This window comes from Poecilia formosa, unplaced genomic scaffold, assembly GCF_000485575.1.
Source record: "Poecilia formosa unplaced genomic scaffold, Poecilia_formosa-5.1.2 Scaffold202, whole genome shotgun sequence".
NCBI classification, from domain to species: Eukaryota; Metazoa; Chordata; class Actinopteri; order Cyprinodontiformes; family Poeciliidae; genus Poecilia; species Poecilia formosa.
This window is the reverse complement of record NW_006800141.1, coordinates 458,138-483,136: the sequence shown is the minus strand read 5'-3', so window position 1 is coordinate 483,136 and position 24,999 is coordinate 458,138. Positions and strand designations below refer to the sequence as shown.

The 24,999-nt window shown below is 38.7% G+C and overlaps 2 protein-coding genes across 2 annotated transcripts in view; one reads left to right on the top strand and one right to left on the bottom strand.

Annotated features, from left to right (window-relative positions):
* Positions 1–2,518: 2,518 nt before the first annotated feature.
* LOC103148284 (collagen alpha-4(IV) chain-like) overlaps positions 2,519–24,999 on the top strand; it is a 59,032-nt gene continuing 36,551 nt past the window's right edge. Inside the window, exons 1-2 of the mRNA XM_016679094.1 lie at positions 2,519–2,846; positions 21,574–21,684. The gene's annotated coding sequence lies outside the window, so the exon portion shown is untranslated. The remainder of the gene's footprint in view (positions 2,847–21,573; positions 21,685–24,999) is intronic.
* The window catches only part of LOC103148321 (collagen alpha-5(IV) chain-like), a 22,738-nt gene continuing 9,801 nt past the window's right edge, over positions 12,063–24,999 (bottom strand). Inside the window, exons 23-51 of the mRNA XM_007567032.2 lie at positions 24,894–24,983; positions 23,417–23,605; positions 23,136–23,307; positions 22,961–23,050; positions 22,733–22,840; positions 22,533–22,627; positions 22,136–22,286; positions 21,891–22,001; positions 21,562–21,726; positions 20,721–20,807; positions 20,435–20,572; positions 20,144–20,242; positions 19,956–20,054; positions 19,023–19,159; positions 18,772–18,898; positions 17,731–17,811; positions 17,018–17,116; positions 16,878–16,925; positions 16,058–16,240; positions 15,816–15,946; positions 15,450–15,522; positions 15,116–15,190; positions 14,863–14,988; positions 14,509–14,604; positions 14,066–14,275; positions 13,760–13,937; positions 13,135–13,249; positions 12,877–13,049; positions 12,063–12,627 (exon numbers count right to left, since the gene is read on the bottom strand). Of these exons, the coding sequence (XP_007567094.1) occupies positions 12,549–12,627; positions 12,877–13,049; positions 13,135–13,249; positions 13,760–13,937; positions 14,066–14,275; positions 14,509–14,604; positions 14,863–14,988; positions 15,116–15,190; positions 15,450–15,522; positions 15,816–15,946; positions 16,058–16,240; positions 16,878–16,925; positions 17,018–17,116; positions 17,731–17,811; positions 18,772–18,898; positions 19,023–19,159; positions 19,956–20,054; positions 20,144–20,242; positions 20,435–20,572; positions 20,721–20,807; positions 21,562–21,726; positions 21,891–22,001; positions 22,136–22,286; positions 22,533–22,627; positions 22,733–22,840; positions 22,961–23,050; positions 23,136–23,307; positions 23,417–23,605; positions 24,894–24,983 (3,525 nt within the window). The 3' untranslated portion in view covers positions 12,063–12,548. The remainder of the gene's footprint in view (positions 12,628–12,876; positions 13,050–13,134; positions 13,250–13,759; positions 13,938–14,065; positions 14,276–14,508; positions 14,605–14,862; positions 14,989–15,115; positions 15,191–15,449; positions 15,523–15,815; positions 15,947–16,057; positions 16,241–16,877; positions 16,926–17,017; positions 17,117–17,730; positions 17,812–18,771; positions 18,899–19,022; positions 19,160–19,955; positions 20,055–20,143; positions 20,243–20,434; positions 20,573–20,720; positions 20,808–21,561; positions 21,727–21,890; positions 22,002–22,135; positions 22,287–22,532; positions 22,628–22,732; positions 22,841–22,960; positions 23,051–23,135; positions 23,308–23,416; positions 23,606–24,893; positions 24,984–24,999) is intronic.

Below are 24,999 nucleotides of genomic sequence, written 5' to 3'. Positions count from 1 at the left end.
CTGTACATGTGGGAGGAAGCTGTTGGTTGCCATGTTGGTAGTTTGTACAGTTAATAGCACACATTCAACTGCACAGAGCAAGCGGCGGTGGTGGGCATGTCATCGTCATGGATCTGGGAGGGTCTTCCACTTGAAATCCAGGCCCACATCTGACACCAACAAGAGCTAATGGTAGATTAGTTCAACTTCCACTTCACCTCCTGCAATACTGCATTACTGTGAATCGTACATTATGATTGTCAACACTGAAAGTCAAAAGGCAAGACCAGCATATAAGTATCTTTTTACAGACGTTTATATTGTGTATATGAGATATGTGTGTGGAGTTAAAGTAGTGCATGAAACTGGATATGTACATTGTCAGCCGACAGCAGAATGGGCCGATTTGGTGAAAGAATTGGAGTGAGTAAGGCGGTCAGAAACAGCGAAGCACTTTTTTCTTTTTGTGGGTTTATTGATGTGTGATAGGGGGACAAAAGCATTGAAATTGTTTGAAATATTGAAAATATGATTTAATATTTTTATGTTTGGAGATGATTTCACTGCATTCAAACATACTCATGTATGCATTATGAATTGTGAGATTTAAAAAAAAAATATGCATTGATTCTAAAATTCAGAATGGAGTTAGTGATTGTTTAAGAATAAAGATTATGTTATCAAAAAAAATACCCTCTGAGTGATTGATTCAGCAAGTTATTGATTAATCTTTTTACCGTATCTCTCTTTCAAATGTTGCCAGGTTCAAAGACACCGTGCCCCCTCCCTCTCCTGCAGGAGATCTGACATTAGATGCACAACTTTGCATTACTTTTCAGTGTTAAATTGGGACACCAGCTAGCATTGCAAGACATTATTGTCAGTGAAAAGAAGACAAAGCACCCAATCTGACACTTCAAAACTAATACAGAAACAGACAAACCAAGGTGAGAAAAACACTTGACTGGCAGTTTAATTCCACACGCATTTCACTCGTCTGCACTTCAGCCAAGTGCGGATGGTGAAGATCCATCTTTAAGACACCGTTTTATCACAAATCATTCACTGACCTTGCTCAGGCTGGGAAAACATCACCGCACCGACAGAGTAACACAACGGCCAACCAGCCGGATAATCGCACCAGTCAAAAGCGCGCTGTAGTTCCTCCATCACATGTATGTTTCACAAACCCTTGGCTTGACTTTTGATTTGTTTCCTTCTGGTTTAAAGATGATTATGTGGAAAAATGCTGTTGTAAGGGTTAAAATCAACGGATTTGACACTGTAATTACTGAACACTGTTGCACAATAAGGTGCTTTAATTGACAGAGAAGAAACTCTGTTCTTTTCCGGTTTGGAAAATTAAAGAAAAGCGGTATGAAAGCTAAATTCCAGTAACAATCAAAGAAGAAATTAGAGCAATATTAGCCCATTATTTAGATATATCTATGTGTTCAAAAGACCCTTATATATAGTTTAAGTTTGGTGTTGAGTATTACTCTTTGTATTATGTGTTTTCTGTTCAGCATTACTTTTGTCCCTTAAGGCATACCGCAGTTAGGGCAGTGCTGACGTCAACACCGTGCCGTAGCCAACGTTGCTGATATCTGGTGGGGAAGTTGGGTAACCGAACCACTGTGCTAACACGTGGGAAAGACTTGCAAGATATGTGTGTTCTCCTTATAAGTGTGCGCCATTGATGAGTAAGTTGCAATATTTGAGTGTTTACTGCAGCTAAATGAGTGATTTGAAGTTTATTTGTTTGCTATTATTTCATCTGTTGCTAAGTCCGAGCTATTTGCTATGTGTGTATTATAGAGCATTGTGTTGAAAATACACATCTATTCTCAGTGGAGCAGAGGCATGGTTATTAGTTAACTCTGGAGTTAACTTGCCTTAGTTTACTTATAAATATTGATTTAGAGGTTTCCTTCTTAGTTTGTCTAAGGTATAATGGCATGGTGTGATGTGTAATGATAGGACACCTTGAACTTATTTTCTTCATTTTTGTTTATTCTAGGAAACCACACACACCATCATGTAGACACACATTTATGCCCATCCAGGTTCATTGGATCAATATCTGTGATACAGTTTGGAATACAGAACAGTTAAAGGATCCCGCCTCGTGTCTTCATTAAGCATCTGGTGCACCTCATCCTAACGTCTGGTCCTGAGCTGAATCCTGGCCTGAGTGGTGTTCTGGCCGACACTCCAGGTTGAGAGCGGTGACAAACCTGAACAGTGCCTAACAGTCCTTCAACTTTAGAACAAACTCGCTTGCACTAAACATTAGTCAAAACTTTCCTTTAAATAACCAAACTATAAATCACCACACAGAGACGTTTTTATCGTTTTCCTTGTGACGCCACACATTAAACTATTTTCTTTTAAACACAGAGATTTTATTTCACAGAGCAGCTCCACTGATTGCGCCGATTAAAAAAAAAAACATCTCAACAAATACAATTTGCGACCCGTATCACTCACAAGAAAGGATTTATCTTCTCACCAACCCCAAAATCCAATGTGTCATTTTAGGATGGCGCTCCTTCCCCCCTTAATACTCTGTTGTCATGGAAACAGACCTTTCGTGTCTTCTGCAAGGAGAATACGGAGGAGGAGGAGGATGAATGCTCCCCTGGCTTTTCGGACGTCTCTTGTATTCTCTCCTGCATGTTGGCTGCAGTGCAGAAACAGCAGGAGTGTGTGCGTGTGTGTGTTGTAGGGAGGTTGATGTGTTCTTTTCTATTTTGGAGTTTCCCTCGGTCACAGCAAAGAGCAAAGACGAGTACAAGCCTGCATACAGAAAGACAATGTCTGCTCTCAATGAGAAAGAGACTAAGTGAACAAGAAGCCTAACAAGAGTAAGTTTGAAAGAAACTGTTGAAGCGATCAATTTTTTTTCTGTTTGATTTATAAATGTTGTTTAGCTTTTTTTCCCCCTTTAATATGCTTTAATTTACAATTTGTTTGTATTATGCTTCTTCATATCCAGTACTTGCTACTCCTACTTAGGCAGTAATTTAGAACACAACACTGACTGCTGCTTTTCTTCTGTTTCAAACAAACGTGATATAGTCAGTGATTAATGCAACAAAAAACTATTTTGTACTCTATGATCTGTGAAAAAAAATTAATTGCAAAGTGTAATGATAAAATAATGTCTTATTTGTCCGCCAAAATCTCTGGAGTGACAAACGATGCTCCTCTCTATGGCAATCTATAGGTCAGACAGTTGTCAGGATAACAAGACTTGCCTAATTAGCACTTGCATAATTTTGGCATAACAAGACATTTTAGGACAGTTTCTTGCGAAAAAGATTCTGGAGCAGTTTTAGAAAACGCTTCCTTCCTCGTGCAACGAGTTGGTTTGTCAAAATGTGAAAGATACTTTCAGAAACTACACATACTACAATCAAAGCTCAGATAATTCTGTTTTTGTACTGTCATCTTCACTTTAGTTTATTTTTACAGCTCCAACTTACAAGTTTTATCAATACATCTGTCCAGAACTGTAAATGATTTTATTAGTATAATAAGCCAAGTTGAGAGAAATAGTTCAATTTCTGGAGACAGTTTACATCAATGCAGACAATTTTACAAGGTCTGTGAAAAATGTATGTGAAATATTTTAATTTCTGTTTCAAGTCACATCATCTTTAAGTGGCTGATTCATCTTCTTGCCATTCAGTGTCAGAGTGTTTTTCTTGTTTTGTTTGTTTTGCACCACTGCTAGAAACTGTGAGCATCCGATGGAAGGTTTGAAGCTTTATATATCTGTCATATAAGTGACAAAACGTTCAGAATATTAAATGACAAACAATCTATTTGGAAAATATCCCCGCTCATATTGAAATGTCCCTTTTTGTGGTTCTATAAAAGTTTATATTCAACTTGTTCTTGTAAAGCAACTGTGCTAACATGGCAGATTTGTAGAATAAGTATTTTGGGACTCCAAAGGTCAACGCTGGCACATTTTACAGCTTCTCTGTGACAGTAAAACCCCGTCTCCAGAAAGCTGTCGCGTTTACTGTTTCAGAGGTTAGATTTTATGTGTGAATGGTATTAGTTCACAAGGTAATTATCTTGCTTATTTCTTGCTGTGTCCAACATCATAATACAAATTGCCAATTACCCTTCGTAGAAAATGAAATGGATATTGCATTCACCGAGAGAGATACAATGACAGAGATCCCTGTTCAGTTTCTTAACACGTGTTTGTTTGTCTTCTAAAGCCTCGTGAGTGTGCAGCAGAAACCCCCCCAAAAAACATTCATTTCCCATCTCTGGCTTTCTTCTTTTGAGCTTTTTGTTTTGAAATGTGCCTGTCTGTGCCTCTGGGATCCCACTTGTCTCTTTCTTTCTTTTTTTTTCCTCACACTACTTGGATCTGAATGAGGGAACTCCTACTTAGAAGTAGGGCGTTCAGTGCTGCTCATTAAAAATAATTAGCCTGTGTTCAATTAAGACTCAGTTATGCTCCTTTGATGTAGCTGGGTCGTTATTTCCCATCCAAATGCCTGAGAGTGATAATAAACGTCTGAATGAAATGAGCTTTCACTTTTAATAGGGCTGAATCTAAACCTGCTGGCTCCGCTGGTTCACTTTATTCAGACCGTAGAGAAGCCTCTACTACACCCACACAGATTTCTCAACCTCTCCACAACATAACAAGCTCTGTGTTTTTCACACTTATGTGCTATTAATTCGTTAAACGAGCTCTCCAGCATGTGCTGGAAGTGGTTCCTGTAGCATGAAAAGTGTCCTGTTGAACCCCTGTAGCCTCAGGAAAGAAAGGATGCCAAGCTAAGCTTTGACTGCGGTTTTGCTCCAACACGGTTCCTTTAATAATTTCCTCTCTCATCTCCTCGCTTATCCTCTTTATGCCTGTCATCCCGTCCCTTCCTCTGCTTTCTCACTCTGCTAATCTTTATTCCCGGTCCACATTCACAATACATCAAACTTGCCTTCAGTTTAAACATGTTGCATCTATTCTGCTTCTGACTTTTTCCCTTAAATGTTCTCTCAGTAATTTATCTTTTTTATGTTAATGATTTTATTTTATTTTTTTTTTGCAGTTCCCTGCAAATTTGTCTTCATTTTACATGCGTACGCAGCTCAGACACAGCACACATCAGGACATTTTTCAAAAGAAATGTCCTAACGCGTATTATTTTCTGCTGAGCTTCATGCTTATTTATTGTTAAGTGCAAGAATTATTGATGCTACAGGGCAATTTAATGCAGGCAAGAATATACAACAAAAAACGGAATGCATGAGCAATATGTATGAGGATGTACATGATGTATATGATGCCATGTTTAGATGTGGTTGGTCATTTTATAACAAATCATAAATACTCAGGGGATGAGAAGAATTGATTTGCTAAAATTAACTGAATGACATTGAGGCCTAAAAAAAACAAATTCAAAGCAGCTGCTTCTTGATTTGATAAACATCTATGTGGAAAAAGGTCAGATAAACGATACTGATTAGTGACCACATGAATGAGAATGTTGGACCCTTGAAAAAATCCTCCAAAATTCACATAGATTTTTACTGTTGTGCAACCTGGCTCAAACGTACAGCGTGTGTAGTCATGAACTTTCTACTCCCATCATGCATTGCGTCGCACTTAAAGAGGCATTATCATGTCAGAAATCTATTTAAAAAATGAAGTAGTTTTAGCACATATTCGGGCATTAAAAATGAATTATTTTCACCAAATATTGAATGAAAGAAATGCTTGATCAATACACTCAATATACCTCCTAACAAAACATTATCACATTCATATGATATCTTCAGGGCTTTACAAGAACAATGACTTATTTTGCAAAAGGGTCTACAGTTGCATCAGAGTAGAGAAAAAATGGCCAAAGCATGCATTGGTGAGTTAATGGCTAAATGAACGTTACATATTGTGTTTGATTTTTCATTAAACAGATGCACGATTAAACAAATCACTTATGCCTGTAGGTCAGCAGAGCACAGCTGGCCATCAACAGGGTCTGCTGTGTTTTCGGCTCTCTGTCGGGGCTCATGTGACGTCTCTCGCGCAGGCAGGACGAACAGGACTTTGCAGCAACACGTCCACCGTGAGTGTTCGTTTCCAGGTCATTACAAATTCAACGCAAGAGCATCTACGCTAGACATTGCAGGCACACGCAATCAAGGTCATCTGCAAATCAACCAACTGCAGGCATAGCAAGTTTCAGGAGGAATGTTAAGAATATGGAAGTTGTCGTTAAAGAATCTAAATCACTCAGACGTTTTTGCAATGATGTGAAATAAACACTACCATAAGCCTTTCACATTAGTGGTGTAATGGAACAACACACAATCTTACCAAAAAATCTTTGGTGTGCTTACATAACGGATCCAACATTGTCTTAAGGCTTTGCGAATGCAGGATCTTTATGCTTAGTACTGGAGCTTCTGAACCCCATATTCTAACATCTGCTAATTATGAAGATTATGCTTTTTTTTTTTCTGATGGCAAAAGAAAGGTGGAATGAACCAAAGTTTTACAATAAGCCTTAAATACCCACTTGAAACCGTGTCGGGTCAAAGGCAAATATCACCTGTATGAAGCAAGTAAAGCCAAAGTACAAACTTACCTGCCTGTAGCTTTCATCAGTCCAGAGTAGTCTCTATAGCAGCTGACATGTAACCACACACGGTTTTAACGACCTGAATATGGCTCTGTTGTTTTCTACCTGTCGTCGAATTATATGTAGCTGAGTTTGAATCTGTCCAGATGATTGAACTGAACTGAAAATAAATAGTCAAGGTCTAGAGTCAGGAAAAAGGGAGCTAACATCTCAACTGACCTCACACATTCTTGACACAATAATTAGACTTTTATCTTCAGGTCGACACTATGGAGACAGTTTTTTTTCTTTTCTGCATCACTCCAGAAAAGTGGAGTCTTATTAAAAAATCCCTAAACACTCTTGACCATTTTTGATTTTATTTAAATGCATATAGTAGCTGACGCAAAATGTGCAGAGCTGCCAGGTTGTGTCTCATCAACTAGTTCATGCATATCATATGTCTCAGTCCACATAACTCAAAGTATTATGTCACTAACCATTTATAGCTAGTCTGGTTGTTAAGCTCTACTGTATAGAAGAGCCACATAGTACTGTTTTCCTGAGTTGCAACAGCAGTATCTCTATGGCGGCATTTTATACAAACATTCATGGCAGGAGAAAAGCAACACTTGTTGCGTCAACAATAAACATTCACACATCGACTGTAATGGTGCTATTTTGTTTTAATTTTTGGTGGCAGTTACTATTAAATGTCGGTCAATTGTACATGTTTTCCTTCCAGGACACATAACAGAACTAAATTAAGTTATCAGCTGGGAAAAGAGACGTCATCTTGATTGAGAAAAAACAAAACAAAACAAAAAAATCTGTAGAAATCCAATTTTTGAGCCACTGCAATAAACAAGGAGGACATTAGCAAGCAGCCCAGGATTTCCAGTAGTACTTTCTGCAGGGTCTGCGAGTTGTCAAGTCACTTTCTGCTTCACGCTTCCGAGTCTTCTCTTCTTCCTCTTTTTCTTTGAACTCTTGAGGCAAAACTCCATTTTCAAATTTGGAGAGTTCATGAATCACATTCAACAGGTTCAGTCTGTTCTCAGATTCCTATAAAAGAAAAACAAAACTCGAATGAATAGAATTGTAAGAAACTATTTATAATGTCACAGCCTTTCACTTGTACCTCAGTAAGACAGGGGTACCTGGCTAAGTGTACACCATGCAGCTGTTTTTACAGTAAATAGAAGGGATGAGAAGCTATTTGAGACCAATTTCTAACCTCCAGTTTGACAGTAATTAATAATATTTAAGAGTCAGAAAATAACTTGATTGGGACGTAAGCTGTTGGCTAGGATTTGCTTTCTGAAGAAAAAAAATATTTCATTTAGTTCTGCACAAAACCTCCAATTAAAAGGCGACATGACATGAAAGAAAAATAAAACCTTACCAGAGAGTCATGCGGTTTGTCAAACGGCGGCAGCGAGTCTTGCAGAAGCTGTAGGCTTTCCACAATCTCTCTAGTTTCTACAGTGCGTAATGCAAAACACAGAATGCCAAAAATACACAGAAGCAAGGCCATCTTAACACTGAAAAATCTATTCGCTTCTTCTTTGTGAAAGCAGGTTCCTCGGCCAGACGCCACAGAATTTTCAACTGATGCTCACAACACAGCAAGATCTGTGTTTTATAGAGATCAAGCCCAATAAAGGGAGGAGAAGCGTGTAGTGCAGGTGATGCGTCAGAAGCTTCTTTAACTTTCTGTTCCTCCCTATCAGCCCACTGAAGTGCATACTGTGTAATTTATGACAGCCATTACAGGGGTGACAAAAACTCTAAATAAGGACATTTTTACCATCATGTTCTTTGTCTGTGCTGTGGTGTACATAACCCCCCAGGAATCTGACCATGTTACTAAAGGTCATCCGGATCTTTTCGTCAGTGTATCTTGCGAAATGTTTAAAAACATCTGACAGCTAATCCCTGTACGCAAAGTGCTGCGTTCACTCATGTAAGATAACGCTTTAATGACACTAACGTGAAGGAAACAATGATTTTGTTATCGTCTCTCTCTACCATAAAGTCAAATCAACGTCGGTGCAGAAGCAGTTGGACATCTAAAGGCCATAGAGGTCAATTTATCATTAGTTGCACCCTGGTGAGTTTATTCTGGTGATGTCTTTAATGGAATTTCTGCTCTGCTTAACTTTACAGTTGTGACGCGACTAAATTAAGCCGTATTTGTGGAAGGGAGTAATGATTTTGCCATTGTACATGCTTTAAATTGGTAACTATGTGTTTTATTTGTGTGTGTGTGTGTGTGTGTGTGTGTGGCTGTTTTAATCCTTTTGATGCCACAAAAGAATCATATTACAGTTCACATATTGTACAGTGCCATGCAAAAATGATTAAAACACTTTGAACATTGTCAGATTCTGTCACATTTACATCCACAAACTGCAATGAATTTTAATGGGATTTCATAGATGCAGGCCAGCTGACAGGCTTTCCAGGGACAAGATTATTTTAGCTGGACCATACACATTATGGTGTTATGTACTTAATACAAAATTAACTAATATTCACTAGTCCGAGACATGATTGATACTGGATTCATGCTTCCATCTTCTTCCTTACACTCCTCTGCAATTTTTCCAGCTCCTATTTGCCCCATACTGTTTTGTCTTCCTCCTTAGAAATTTTCCTAAGTATTGATATAAATGAACAAGTTACTGAATATATTGTTACATACACTTTTACACTTTTCCAATATTTGTAACAGTACTGACTGCTGTATGTGAGGGCTTGCAGTATTAAAGGTATGCACCTTTCCAGGTGGGCGGGAAAACGTTAAAGCACTGTGCCCTTCAAATATAAGACAACCTTGAGCTGCATCATCCTTTCAACAGATTGGCATTCTAACCCAATTGTAGTGTGCAGAACTCCGATACACACTGCTTAAACAATTAGCAAGTGCGCTGTTGGGAGCAGAATAATCTTATCAAGGCTGCAGAAGGCAATCTAAAGCAAGAGGTGTTTCCCTCATAAGACTTTCAACATTCTTGCTGTCGTAGGACTTTCAACATTTTTGAAATATAGGTTCTAAAGAGAAGGACTTTGATGCGCTATCCCGAAATTTGATTGTAATATAGGTGAGTGTGAAATTCTGGTCATCACAGATTTTCAACTTATGTTCTTATGTTCACTGTTTTTCCTGTAAAGAAACTTATGAGGCAGTTTGTTTGTTTTTCTGACGGCGCGATCAATGCAGAAAAAAATGTCTGTGCCAAACAGCAGTGCTTAAACAAAGACGTCGCTGATGATGTATGGTGCCATTTTGCTTCTAACACTTTACGTCTTTCAACAAGAAGGACAGTGGCGTATGGAGGCATTGGAATGCCACTTTAGTGATAGTTTTCAGAGTAAAATGTGTAGAGAAATATTACATGGAAGCTACAGTAATATTAAAATAGGCACTGTTAGGCCAAATTTGAAATCTGTGGATAAATGTTAAAGGTATCAGATAAGGATGGTTTCTTTAAAAACAATATTTACCTTCAGATTGAAATTACATTTGTTTGTCCTTAAGAGTCAGAAACAGTATTTTTGACTATATCGTTTTCTGCCATCAGTATTTTTCAAGAGGGATTGGAGAGAGTTGCAGGCAGCATGAGTCATAAAGGTAGCTATATTCCATGCTCCATTTAACGAGCTGAAATTCAAAGGAATGCTTTCAGTCATGGTGTAAGTTACATCATATTTGTGCACCAAAAAGCAAGAACATAGCACTTCCAAGGCAAGCACATCATGTTTATGACATCTAAGTATCAAAGGAAAATCTGTGTCATTTATGGTGAGCCATCTGAGTTTGACATCAAGCAGTGACAAGACTTTTCCATCCCTATCGGCAACAAAAACATGTCACAAAGGTAATTACTTATAAGTTATCTAGCTGTTATTTTAAGGAATTTATATTGAGCAATTTTTTTGGATATAATTTGTTACTTGTGCATCACAAAGCTTTGCTTGTGGTTATTTTTTCTGATAGTTTTTGCTGTTTGGCTGTACATTTTTTTTAGTTGAATAGAATCTGCACTTTCACATCTACTTATTATAATTCTGGTAGATATTATAATAAGTGTGTGTTCACAGATCAAAGTATGGAGGATCAATTCTGCCACATTTAAGACCCCCCGCCCCTCCCCAAAAAGAAATAAGTTGAATGCTCACTGAATAAATCACTTAACTGAATTAATGTGCCATTAAAATGCAACAAAATTAAAATTGAAAAGATTTATTACTAATCAATCAAAATATCACACATGAATTACTAGTAAAATTTTAGTCTTTAGCACCCACAATTTATCTCTTCGTTATTGTTCTCATTTTGCATTTTGCTTTTTAATAACTCCCTGTTTTTTTTGTTTTTTTTCATTTTTGATTTACATATTTATTGCCTCACAAATATATTTACAAAAAAAATATTTTACTTAACATTAGACAGTGAACACAATACAGTAAATAAAACAGGGTAGCAACGTTACATGCTCACTGTGATATTGCTATAGCAGTCCAACTTAATTAGCATAGAGTTAGCCTTTCCTACAAGCATGTCTGGCTTTGGGAGTTTGATTTAGAAGAGGTTACATTGGGGCAGTAAAACTGCAGTAAATTCTATGTGATTACTATAACTCTAGACCACTGATTCCCAGCCCTTGTCCTTGAGGTACACTGCCCTGCATACTTTAGCCTGTGGTTGTCCAATTCCAGTCCTGAAGAACTGGTCTCCTACCAGTTTTAGATATCCCTCTGCTCACCCAATTCAAATGGTCTAACTTACCCCATCAGCATCTGCAAAGGCCTGGCAATCAGCCGTCATTTAATTCAGGTATAATGAACCAGGAAAAAATATCTTAATATTCAAGAAACCAGCCCTTGCTTTAGATGTTTCTCTGCTCTAACTCACCTGATTCAAAGAATTGCTGTTTAGTAAAGAACTGCAATCTTTTGCAGATTATTATTATTATTTTTTTTAAATTAGTCAAATATTGAAATTAGCACCAGGAGCACAATTAAAACATGCTGGGTGGTGTGCATTTTTCTTCTATACATACATTTAGGAAAGGATTTAATGAGGAAAAAAATAGCCCAAATTTCTTGCAAATATTTCTAAAGCAGCACCACAAAGATTACCAATCTGTTTACTAATGCTCAGGTTGAATATCAATGGCAAAAGTCCAACAAATTGTTCTAGTTTCAGCGGCCTCATGACCTTACACTCATGGAGAATTGAAGTCATTATCTATGTGCACCATATACCCTGTAGATACATACAGGGTATACACACCATATACCCTATAGAGCTATTTTGAATCAGCTAAAGGGTTCCAAGAATTTAGGGGCCAACTGTTTTCTATAGGTAGTGCTGGTTCAAATGTTCCTCCAACCACGTTTAAGGGTTGAATTTTTAAGGTAAAGAACAGTTTAAAATAAAATATCACAGCTCGAATATGAAAGAATTCATGCCATAGATAAGGAAGGATGTTTTTATTAGTATAAATTTTAGTCAGTGTTGTGAAAGTGTTATTGGAAGGAAAAAAAAAACATGATAAAATTAATTAACATATTGTGAAAATTACAACATGGGCTGTGTAGTGGGTTTATATGCCAAAAGTTGTCAAAGTTTGGGTTTGTTTTGACAAAAAAATGTCCGGTCTGTCTGTAACACCTATTCTGAAAATTATATAAAGAAAAGGAAAATGAAAGCTAAAGTAAAAAAAAAAAAAGAGTATTAAAAACCCAACTCTGTATTAACTTCCCCATTGTGCTGAAGCACAGAATTATAAGATTTAGTGCATTTCCAGAATATACAGAATGATCACCAAAGATGATGGTAATACAAATGTAAAATGAACAAATATTTAAAAGTATAACCAATACATGTTATTAAAATTATTCCATCTATTTCACAAATTGTGAATTTAAACATCTTCTCCAGTTTGCACCAGTGCCACAGTTTCAGGATTTTCTGCAGACCCGACAACGACTGATGACTCTCTGTAGAGAAAATCCTTTCACAGTCTGGGGAACCGGTTTACTACAGGAGTGAAAAAACAAACAAACATTGTTAGACACAGGGAAAATAAACAAGAAATAATAATTTACTTGAAAAAGGAGAATATTTGCTAGCATGGCCTGAAGCGACATGGATAAATCATGTCACAAAAAAGTCAATCTTCTCAGGAGCTGGTATAAAATTGTACTGAGATTGTCAGAATATGTGGCAAAAAGAGAAAAAAACTAAATAATACTTGATAAAGTATTTATCACTGATTAAACAGTTTACCTGAACATGTTGTTTCTGTCAAGGGAGGCTAGCCAGTAGCTGTAGGAATCAGGGTAGTAATTACAAGTGCCTCTGCCGTGACACTCAATAAAAGGCACTCGGCGGAAATTTTCCATGCATGACCCGGGAGACATCAGGGGTTGGGAGGAGCCTTCTGCTCCCGCTCCGGTTTGCTGGAAGATATAATAATTTTAAAAAACTGGATACGGCGTCTTAAGGGATCGAGCTATCCGGGAGCTAAAATCTTTGCTTTCTTACCATTATAAACGAGTAACCAGTCCACAGGGTCTCCCAACCTCTGGGACATTCAGGAATCAGAGTGTTCTGGCTATGGAAAGCTATGATTTTGGAGGCTGTTTCACAAACTGAGCACCTAAATCACAGATGAAAACGGAAAGCTGGGATGAGATGAAAGAAGTTTGTAAAAAAAAAAAAAAAAAAAAAAAAAAACTGTATAAAGACAAACTTCACTAAAATGATCAGCATTTTAGATGCTTAATTAGGTCTGATTTAGGTCCCATTGAAAATTTCGGGACACCATAGAAAATATTTAAATATGGCTGCCTGCCAACTTGACCAGTTAAACCAGTTCTGTTTGGAGGAATGGTCCAAAAGTCCAGAAAACTATTGATAGACACTTAAAGAAAGATGCTTTGAAACGAACTGTCACTTTATTGCCATTTAGGAAATCATAACTAAAAGAGGAAAAGCTTAATCTGAAATAATAGAAAGCAAGTTCATGTGCTGTTTTATAGTGTATAAAACCCTCTGGTTTTACAGTCTATATATTTAAGATAAACAAAAAAACTAATATTTTTTTATTTTTATTATTATTTTCAGAACAATGCTGTGTTGAATGTGTGTGCGTATACTCTTGTCTGACCTGCTGATGTAGGGGGCAACTTTATCAGCTGTGACGGCAACCATGTTGGCGGGCATGAGCTTATCAGTGGACAGCCAGTAGGAGTAGTCATTACGAGAAGCATAGCGGCAGGTGCTTTCTGTGTCGCAGAACAGGAAGGGCATGGTGGAGAAATGAGGGAGGCAGCTTCCAATGGTGCCTGAGAATTTAGAAAAAAAAAAAAAAACATTCAAGGAAATGTTTTGTTGTGACCCAAGTGAAAACCCAGATTACTGCGATCGGTGAAGTCCACGTTATTTATGGATATGATGATCTTTATGTTCGTACCAAGGTCCTGGCCATGAGCTCTCTCGTTTCCATTGATGAAGAGGAGGGAATAACCAGAGTAGATGAGACTGGTGCCATGAGGGCAGTCGGGGACCTTAATGCTCTGACTGTGCCTGGCAATCAGAAAGCCATCTGTGTAATGTGTAGCTGCTCTCCCAGGCAAACCTCTCAGTCCTTTTCGGCCGGGAATTCCTGGTCCGCCTACTTGACCTAAGGAGCGTATTTCAGGCAACTGTAATTGAAAACTTTTTAGGCATTTTCCATGTATGTCTGTGCAGATTCTCACAGCTGGACCTAACCTGATGTAAAAATAAATAAAAATCACAATCAAATAAAATTAGCTAAACTTTAAGAGAGGAGTTAAAAGGACGTGAATACACTCATTAACCACTTTATCAGGTCACACTGACAGTAAAAGGCTGGACCTTGTTTTACAAACAAACCTGGCAATCCTGCTTTTCCCTTGTCTCCTGTGTGGCCAGTGAATCCAGGAGGACCAGGAGAGCTCACTCCATGTGGTCCTCTGACGCCAGGTGGTCCTGGGAGACGAGATGAACGCGTTTCAACTTACTTATTGAAATACATATTTATTTATTATTATTTAAAACAGCTCAGAGCTGGTTTTGAATAATAATGGGAGGAAGCGTTTAGGCACCCCTGAATAACATTATAACATGACATAAAACACAAAAAAAGTCGATTTTACATAATTCTTCGCCCCTTAAAATAAACAGACGTCTTAAAATGGATGCACTGTTTACTTATTCGCTGGACAATAGAATCATAAACCTGTTCACCTGGCGGTCCTTGTGATCCTGGTGGCCCAATCGCTCCTGGAAGTCCTGGATTGCCTTTAGGACCAGGTAATCCAGGAGGTCCTGGTTCGTGTATCCTGTCAACATAGGCCGGTTCACCTTTGCGACCTTGAAGTACACAGCAGGAGAAAACAAGTGATTTGTAGAAAATAAAAAATAAAAAACACTGAGGATGGTAGTGTAGGATGATTAGGTTGAGTAAATGTTTTTCTGCTAATGAAGGCTGCTGACGGACCCGGGCGTCCAGGGAAGCCTTTGTGCCCACGTGGACCACATGGACCTGGGCTGTATCCAGGATCTCCTCTGTCACCTATTGCATATAATTTGACAATATTTTCAAAGAGTTAGTTTGTTCTCACAACCTCCTGCATAAACACCACTTACATAGATACTGCAGACAAAAGCAAAAATGAAGTTTCATAAATCTTTTTTTTTTTTTGTCTTTGGCTCCAGCATTTGAAGCTCTAACCATTTCATCACAGTTGTTGGAACATAAATCATTTGTGCACCAGTATTCTGTTGCAGTGATAGATCACACTTTTGTCTGCGGTTGAAAGATGACAGATTACCAAGGGGGCCATGTCTCCCTGAGGGACCCGGGTCTCCTCTTAGTCCTGGGAATCCATTTACACCCGGTGGACCCTTAAAAAGGTTTGTGAGACCGAAAAAGTCAAAGGTTAGACTTGAAGTCATGAAGAAATACTTTTAGTTACAATTTCCTTGAAACACAATAGCAGAACACACAGAAAGTTTTCCAGCATATTCTGGACTTTTAGAAAAATAAAGAAACACAAGTATTTAAATGAGTTTTAGGAGCTAAGCAAAAAACAGAATTCAGTTGTTACATTTATCTAATGAATAAAAAAATATATTAATACAGATTTTTAAATTAAAGTTTGTTGTCTGGTGATGAAGCAAATGTTACCATCACTTACATATGGTCCTTGAGGGCCTGGGTTTCCTGGGGGCCCACCAAAACCTGGGCTTCCTGGGAACCCTGGCTCTCCTCTGTCTCCTTTTGACCCTGATACTCTGAGACCTTGAGGGCCTGGTGGACCAGGGTAGCCTATATTAAAATGAAGTGATATTTGTGTAAAACACAAAGATTGTGGACAAAGATGGCATCTCTTCACTGAGAAATGTAGATAAGTCTAATTCTCCATCTCAACGTGCTCACCTTGGTTTCCTGGGTTGCCAGGGAATCCACGATCACCTTTAGGTCCTGGAATACAAGTCCCTTCTCTTCCTGGTAGTCCTGATTCACCATGAAGTCCAGGTAGACCTGGAGTTCCCCTGTCCCCTTCTGGTCCCGGACTCCCTCTGCCGAGCAAACCAGGCGGACCGACATCCCCAGGAGGACCTGAGTTAAAGAAAGAGAAAAAAAACAAAAACAAAAAAAAAAAACAGCTGAGGCAAACCACTGACACTCACCAGCTGTTAATATGGTTATTTACAATGCTTTGGACATAAAATAAATTCTTAAAAACAAAACAAAACATCACATTTATTGTGTTCATTTAAGGCACCTTCTAGATACCTTGAATTATTAAATTAAATTATTAAAATGTCCATTACTGTGATAATTGATGCATAGATTAAAATTCAAATATGCAAAAGATTATGGATTTCTAATTCACTCAAAACTAAGAAAGCATTAATTTCCTCAATAATTGTTTTGCCTTCTACATTGTGACATTATTTACAGTACATATCAAGTCTACTCAGTTAGTTTAAATTTAGAGCCAAAATTGGTCTGACTAACAAAACCTTTCCATTCAATCGTTGGTCTTGAAGTAATGCATATTCACACTGGACTGTGATTTTACTATAGATCATCCTATGGGGTCAATTTATGTTCCAAAAGGATGCTCTGATCCTTCGTCAATGAACCATAAGTAAAACGTCATGTTTCTGTGTGAACTTTTCAACTATTGCAAAGTACGTATATTTTAAATGGAACCTTTTGAAGTTATTTAATTCATTGACCTGTAACTCACCTGGTGGGCCTGGATCTCCAGGTCTTCCTTGTGCTCCTCCTATTATAACTACAAGGGGAGAGATTAAATCAAGATTGAGCTTCAAAGGAAGCAAACTTGTATCCGGCGAAAGAAAGAGACTTAAAGATGGATTTTGTTACCAGTGTCCCCTTTTTGACCCGGCGGCCCAGGAATACCATCAAGTCCCTGGCTTCCTTTTATACCACGTTGCCCAGTATGGCCTGTTGGGCCTGGAATGCCTGAGGAGACAAAAGTAAGGATGGAACCAGAACCTTTCAAGATTAAAGGGAATAATTACTTCAACCAACAGAGGATGAGCACGCAAAGCACACTGAACAAAAGCAGATTAAAGGAACCCAGTCAGATGATTTATAGTCCACTACGAAATGCACAGTGATTGAATGTAGCTTCAATAATCATGGAGTCACATGAGAAGACTTGGAAGATTTAGTCAGGAGCCTGGAAGCAGTATTTTATATAGACTACCACAGGTCCAGGGAAGTTTTGGACAGACGTATAGAGTGCATTACAATGACCCAGACGAGACTAAAGAAAAGCCTGAAACAGCTTCAAACCTGCTGACACAATTTTTAAAAGTAAAATCGGTAAGTCAGAGTTTGTCCCAAAGTTTCTGATAGGCTATTTTTGCCAAAAAGACCAACAGACTCAAGAATCTTCTTTATCTTAAATAGATTTTTCTGGTGCAAAGGTTAATTATTTCAGTTTTTTCTTCATTGACTTAAAGAAATTGTAATAGTTTGTTTTGTCCAGTAAAATATAAGTAAAGATATATTTTACTAGGTTGGTTGGCATCTGTGTTATTGTCGTGTCCTGAGGTTATATGACATGGTACCTGGTAGTCCAATAGGTCCCATGTGTCCTTTTATTCCGGGAGGACCATCAGAACCAATTAGACCCGGAAATCCTGGGGAACCTAAACCACATAATGGGAAAGACAAATAAGTGACAACGAAGAAGATGAAAATGATTTAAGATACAACCACAATGTAAAGAAAAACAAAATGGACTATCAGGGGGGATTATGTGTTTTACTCTATGCTACAATTAAATTAATGTTACTTTCAGTTGCTATGAAAATATTTTCCATATATGGCCTCTGTCTCTTTAAGAACGTCCAACCCTTTCCGATGCTTGACGCTCGGGTATGAGTTTTATTAAGATAATATAAAATTCAAAGACGTTGAGTTTCCATAATATCCCCCCCTTTCAAAACAATAATAAGAAGTGAAATTTATTACAACTTACTTACAGACGGGGTGGACGGTGTAAAATCAACTTTATTTTAGCGGCATATTTGTTTTAATCTTATTCCACCATCAAAAACACACCTGGTGTGCCTCTGTTGTTGTCCTTTCCTGCATGTTGGAGGAATCCTTGAATTCCCGTGGCAACCATTCGGGGGTGCCTAAGCGCTTGCTCCCCCAAAGCACCGCTATTTGCACAAAGCTCTTCCTTGGAGCTGCCGTCCCCACCTGAGCTTCCACCTCTCAGAGAAACCCTCCCCCGCTCCTCCTCCACACATCTACACCTCAGAGTAGCAGCAGCAATTAGAAATCGCCCGGTAGAACTACACATCTGCTGAGGTTATCATGCAAACGACTTCTTAATGCAAAGCTCCTAAAAACAGCTGTAAACGGTATAATGGAGTAGCATTATGATCTGTAGGTGGAGTGTGAGAAAGAGCAGGCGCTTGCTAAAGGGACACAGGCATTAATTTGCAAAGTCTACTTTTTGTTAAGCTATGGTTGATATATACTGAATTTTGATTACAATTAAAGGTGACATAGATACTTAATTATTCTGAAAAATGGCACTATGTGGGTGGAAAACACATAATAACCCCCATGTGGTATTAAAAATCAGTTTAAATAACCATTTTTTCCATCAGGTCCTGTGTTCCCCTTGGCTCCAGGGCTTCCTGGAGCACCTACTTGACCTGCAATCCCAGGTTCCCCTTTCTGTCCCCTGAGCATGACATCACTGCTGGACCCTGGTTCACCCTGGCATATAGGGAAAGAAAAAAAATAACCCACAAATTCTGTTTAAGTTTATATCCAGCTGCATATTTTTACTAAGCAGAACTAAAAGCATCATCATCAAAAATCCTTGTTAAGGCCTGAGTGCCTTTTGTCCAGGTGGTCCAGGTGGTCCGTACACATAGCTTGGTTCTCCAGCAGCTCCTTTGCTGCCTGTTGGACCTGGAACACCATCTGGTCCCGGCCTTCCAGGAATTCCAGGATCTCCCTTCACTCCTTTGAGCCCTGTGGAAATTAAAACAAGCAGCTATTCTGATATAACAGCAGCAAAAAACCCAAAACAAAACAAAAAAAAAATGGTAGCTTAGCAGTAATTTCTACATTTTACAATTTATCTTACAAACTTGTTAGACTCAACAGTGTTACTCCTCTTACTAAAACAAAACATATAACAGTGGAAGGAATATTACATTATATTAAATTGTCACATGCTAAACCAACTACTCTTCGGGGAGAAGTTTAGATCTTTCTGTTTTGCCCAAGGAATAATTCAGGGGGATGTTTATGGTGGCTGCAGGGGTGTTATTTACTGAAGATTTGGCATTTATAATTTATTACGCATTAAGGAACCAGCACATTTCTGCTTCTACTCGCTTTGGTTTAAGTATTGGACTTTATTGTGCTGCTAACTTTATTTGACCAGTGATAGGATAAAACTTTGAAAATCCTTTTTATTGGCTTAGGAAGACAGTTTTTAGGGTGATATGTAAAATGTGAGCAGAACAATGAAATGACTCTTGTATGATAATATTTAGTTGATTTTATTCTTACTCTGCTATAATAAACAGCAAAGAATAAATTCTTTATGAATCTACTGTTGCATGAAATGAGAAATGTGATTTGAGTTTCTTTCAGTTTTTGCACTTCATTAGGAAACAAGAAAATTCTTGCCATTTCTCAGTTTAACAGTGAAATATCCGTGAGAAATAAGGCCAAGACATATATCTAGGCTTACATTTTTAGAAGACGGTGGTTTTAATTTGTCGCGTTGGCACGATTCCTTCAATGGAGAAATTCTTACCAGGATGACCCTTATGACCAGAATCTCCCGGGGCTCCATCTGGTCCTCGCCTAACTTCGGATCCCGCTTGGCCATCAACGCCAGGTTCTCCAGGAGGACCTGTGCTCTCAAACAAACACGGGACAGGTCAGGTCTCCGATCAGTGTGTTAGAATATTTGGGATGAAACGATGGCAATTAATAGTGGACCTCTTTGCCCCAGATCCCCTGGTGGTCCAGCTCTTCCTCTCTGCCCCTTTGGTCCAGGTCTTCCAGGATCGCCAGTGAGACCAAGTAATCCAGAATTTCCTAAAAGAAATAGAACAAGAATAATCTTAACATTCACGTAGTTGAAAAAAACAACAACAGATTTTCACAAAAAAAACAAAAAAAAAAACAAAACATGCTCATCACATGAATCATATTTTATTCAATATCATCTTGAAAGTGCAGTTGGTTGTGAAATTATAGTTGGAAGAGAAACTCTTATAATAAGGGAACCTGGTTCTCCGGGGTTTCCCGGAGGCCCATTGTAGAAGCGTGTTGGACAAGGAAGTCCTGGAGGGCCTCTAACACCTGGGTCCCCCACCATGCCTTGGGGTCCTTGACGACCTCTTGCTCCGTCTGGGCCTGGGTCCCCTGTCAAAGGAATTTGACCGAATCTAGCTTGTGAACCATAAACAAATCTCTACCAACATGGGGATACATTTTGAAGATGTACATCAAACATTGTAATCTAAACACACGACTGATTGATGAAAGTTTGCATTTAATGCGTAACACTTACCTCTTGGTCCAGGTTGTCCTGTATTCCCTGGTTTTCCGTCTGGTCCACGTCCAGATATACCATCAGATCCAGGGTCTCCTATTTGTCCTAAAATACATTTTGATGTCAGTGAAAATGGGTGAAAAAACTCTGCTTTATATGCACTGTATGTTTTCCACAGCACTTTAATGGATCAAGCATCCGTAGATGAAATAACACATGGAATTAACTATTATGCAAGAAAATATTTTTAAAATACATTTTATATCTTATAACCTGAGGACAAATAAGACATGACATGCACCAGGTTTGCAACTAATGGCATCGTTAGTTGTTTTTCAATTGCATGCTGCACAAAACAGGTTTAGTAAAGAATAATTCTTTGGGGGAAAAAAAGATGGCAAAGTGCAGCATCAGACTGTGAATCCCAACCCTTATAGCGTGAAAGAATTGTCCTTCAGAGCAGCCAACAGACACTTAATGTATCTGGGAACCCATTCAACAGACTAGTAGAAAGGCAATCCAAGAGATTAAAAGCTCAACTACTGATTTTGTAGATTTTATTTGCTGGGAAGCTTATAGCAAACTTAGATGAGCCCTAAAAAAAGGTTCTGTACAAATGACAAAGGGCGTCTGAATACATATGCATGCGCTACTTTTAATTATTTTTTTTTGTAAATAGTATATAAACAGTATATTTTTCCTAATAAGCACAGGTTTGTGTTGATATATCACACAAAACACAAACTTTAGAAAACATAAATCAAGCAGTTTGAATAGCTTTAGAAGAGACTGGACCTACATATTCAAAGAGAGAAACGGATAGATGGAAAGACTAAGATAAAGTAAACCATCGTATGACCTCTTTGACCAGGCCAGCCATCTCGACCCCGAGATCCTTTCTGCCCTGGAGGCCCATGTGGACCCGGAACTGACAATCCAGAGGGTCCAGGACCACCTTGAAGGCCAGGAGAACCAAATCCAGGTAAACCCGCATTACCTTTCTCTCCAGGTGAGCCATTAGCTCCTTGGGGAATGAAAGGAAGAATAAAACAATGATAATTATTAATAGAAATCTAAAGTTAAAGGGTAGACAACTACAAACCAGACATCTCATGTATTTGTCACATCTTATACATTACCTTCTTCTAAATGTTGTATTAAAGGACTCTAGGTTCATATAGGTTTTACCTGTATCTCCTGTATGTCCATCCGGTCCTGGACGTCCTATTGGTCCAGGCAAACCGATACATAAATCTTTGGTACCAGGAAGCCCTGGAGGGCCAAGAGAACCTTTTCTTCCTTCAGGAAGAATGAAACAATGTGAAAAACAGATGAATGCTAATCTAAAAAAACCAAGAAAAAAAAAACACTATTTGTCTGCATCAAGAAGTCCTGATCATCATTGTACTTTTAAACTTTAAATTCTTAGCTACCTTTTTCTCCTGGAGGCCCGGGTTTGCCAATTATTCCAGGATTTCCTGGAAGACCAGGGATTCCAGGATCGCCGGCAGGCCCTGGAGCTCCATTTTCACCAGGTGGTCCCGGAGGACCCGGACGACCAGGGTGTCCGTGGCCACTGTCACCCTAAATGGGATAATTAATTCCATGACTAATTATTTAGTCAATACTGTAGAATCAAATAGCTACACTAAAGAAAATAAATACATGTCATATAAGTTCAGCTTCTTACTTGCTAAATGCTTTAGAGCTTTAGGAAATGTTTATCCTCTATTTCTTATCCTTAAAAACCTAATGAATTGCTTTAGAGTGTGAATGTCTACTTCTGTACAACAAATACCATCCGGTATGTTTTCACTGAAGACTTCTGACCTTTTCTCCGGGGGCACCAGGAGGGCCTGGTGGACCAAACTGCCCAGGTGAACCCCAACCTGGAGCACCTGGAGGGCCAGGCAGCCCCTTATCACCTAAACAATCGCAAAAAAAACAAAAAACAAAACATGGATTATACAATAACAAAATAGAATTTCCGAGTATAAATGTGAGCAACTTGTAAATCCCTTGTGCATTACCTTTCTGCCCTGGGGGTCCTGGCTTTCCACTAAGTAACAAGTCCCCTCTTTCTCCTTTTTGTCCTGCTTTGCCTGGATTTCCAGGGACACCCGGTACTCCTTGAACACCTGGATGAGGTTTTTTTTTTTTTTGTCAGAATATAAGTTATAACATTTTCTGTGATAAAAGTGGAAATAGTGAGAGCCGGAGCTAAGCACTCAGACAGCCAGCTAGTTGATCGTGATTACCTGGACTTCCTTCAAAGCCAGGCGGTCCTTGAAATCCTTGTGGTCCTGGTGGGCCTTGGGTATGAAAATGACCAGATTCGCCTTTTTGGCCTACAAATAAAATGGAGGAAACTTTTATGAGTACTTTTGTGTGGCTAGATTTTAATGTAGATTGAAATGACCTTTGTTTTCACACCTGGAATTCCAGGTTCTCCTGGCAGACCAGGTACACCAGTGTCTCCTTTGGTCCCTGGTGGACCAGGAGGTCCATAACCCGCTGGTCCAGGGTAGCCAATGGGTCCTTCTTTCCCTTGAGGTCCTGGTGGACCAGGAAACCCAGGATCTCCTTCTACTCCAAGGCGTTCGCACTAAGTGAGGGAAGGAACCTTGTTAGATAGTTGTTCCAGATGGCCCACCATTTAAGAAACACCAAAAATCATATCATACCTATGATGAAGAAATTGTCATAAATTTTACCAATTCTCCAGGAGGCCCTGGAGTGCCTTTACTTCCTGGTAAACCCGGAGATCCAGGAGAACCATTTGGACCGGGTCCTCCAGGGAGTCCTGGTTCTCCTTTTTCCCCCTTCAGCCCTGGAGAGACATTACCGGATGGCTCTCCCTTTTGCCCCGGCTGGCCTGGGAATCCTGGTAGACCTACAGACCCCTTTAGCATGAAAAGGAAAAACAAAAAAACATTTAATCATACATTGTACAATGACATTACAATAGGATACAACTTGGGTACAAGTCTGCAAATTTTCTGGCAAGTAAATTTTCTTTGGTTGACTATTGGTATCGCAACAAAGTTCAAGTGATAGGGGAGGACAGCAACTAAGCCACACAGTGGTAAGCTTAATGTAATCATAGTGTAAGGACAGCAGATGCTGAGGAGCATAGAGTGCAGAGGCAATACTTACAAACTGTCAAACTTCATGTGACCTTCAGATTAGCTCAAGAACAGAGAGCAGTGAGCCCCACAAGGCTTTTATCACTAAATGCAACGCGAAGGACTTGTTGGTGTTGTGTGAAGCATGCCACTACAGGACTGTAGGGCAGTGGAGACTTGTCCTCTCGAGTAATGTTTCATCCAGTGGATGTGTCAAGGTTTTGCAGTTGCCCAGACAAATGCCCCTTTTCCACCGGCTGCACTTAAACTGGCCAGTTGTGAACAGGCTGCTGTTCACGACTGGCCAGGAAGTAATGAGGAACGACACGATTTTCACCAAAGTAGTGCAGGGAAACTCAAGAGTTTCTATAATAACATTTAGAATCATGAAGGAAGCAGCAGACGAAACATAAACATAATTTTACTTATGACGACTTAGGTTTCAAAGGCTTAGGTCTAAACCGTATGTTCAAGGTAATCATCCCAGTGGATCTGTAAATTTTGTGGCAACTAAATTTTCTTTGGTTGACTGTTGGTATTGCAACAAAGTTCAATACCAACTTTGTTGCAATACCAACAAAGTTGGTATTATGTTTTTATGTTTTTATTCATTTTACATTAAAAAAGTATAAAAAAGTATAAGAAAGTCTTGCATATACAGTACAATAGTGAAAACATTATTTGTATTTCTTTTAGTTATGTTTTTATTTATTTACATATGCATTTGATGCAAGACATTTTGGACAATTTGACACAGCTTTGTGGTAGAATTTTGCCAAAAAACAATCCTCGGTGAGAAATGTCAAGTGTACCAGCGACAAAGTGACATATAATCGAAGCATGTAGAGTCACAGAAAATAAATATGTAATAGCAGAACTAAGAATAACCTTCTCTACAGTAAGGGTTAATTTACATCACAATATACTGTGCAGTTATTGAAAACAGCATGCTCCAACCTAAGCAAATGTGCAAATGAGTAGTAGACTGTAGATGCAAAGGTTAGACAAGTAAAAGCATAACATATAACAAACAAATCTGCAATGTGATTATGATGCACTTTCTTACTGGAGGTCCTGGTAAACCTGAAGGACCTGGAAAGCCGGGATCCCCCTTTTCACCCCGTCCTTGATTAGTGCCTGAGTGACAGTGGACATATATATATATATATATA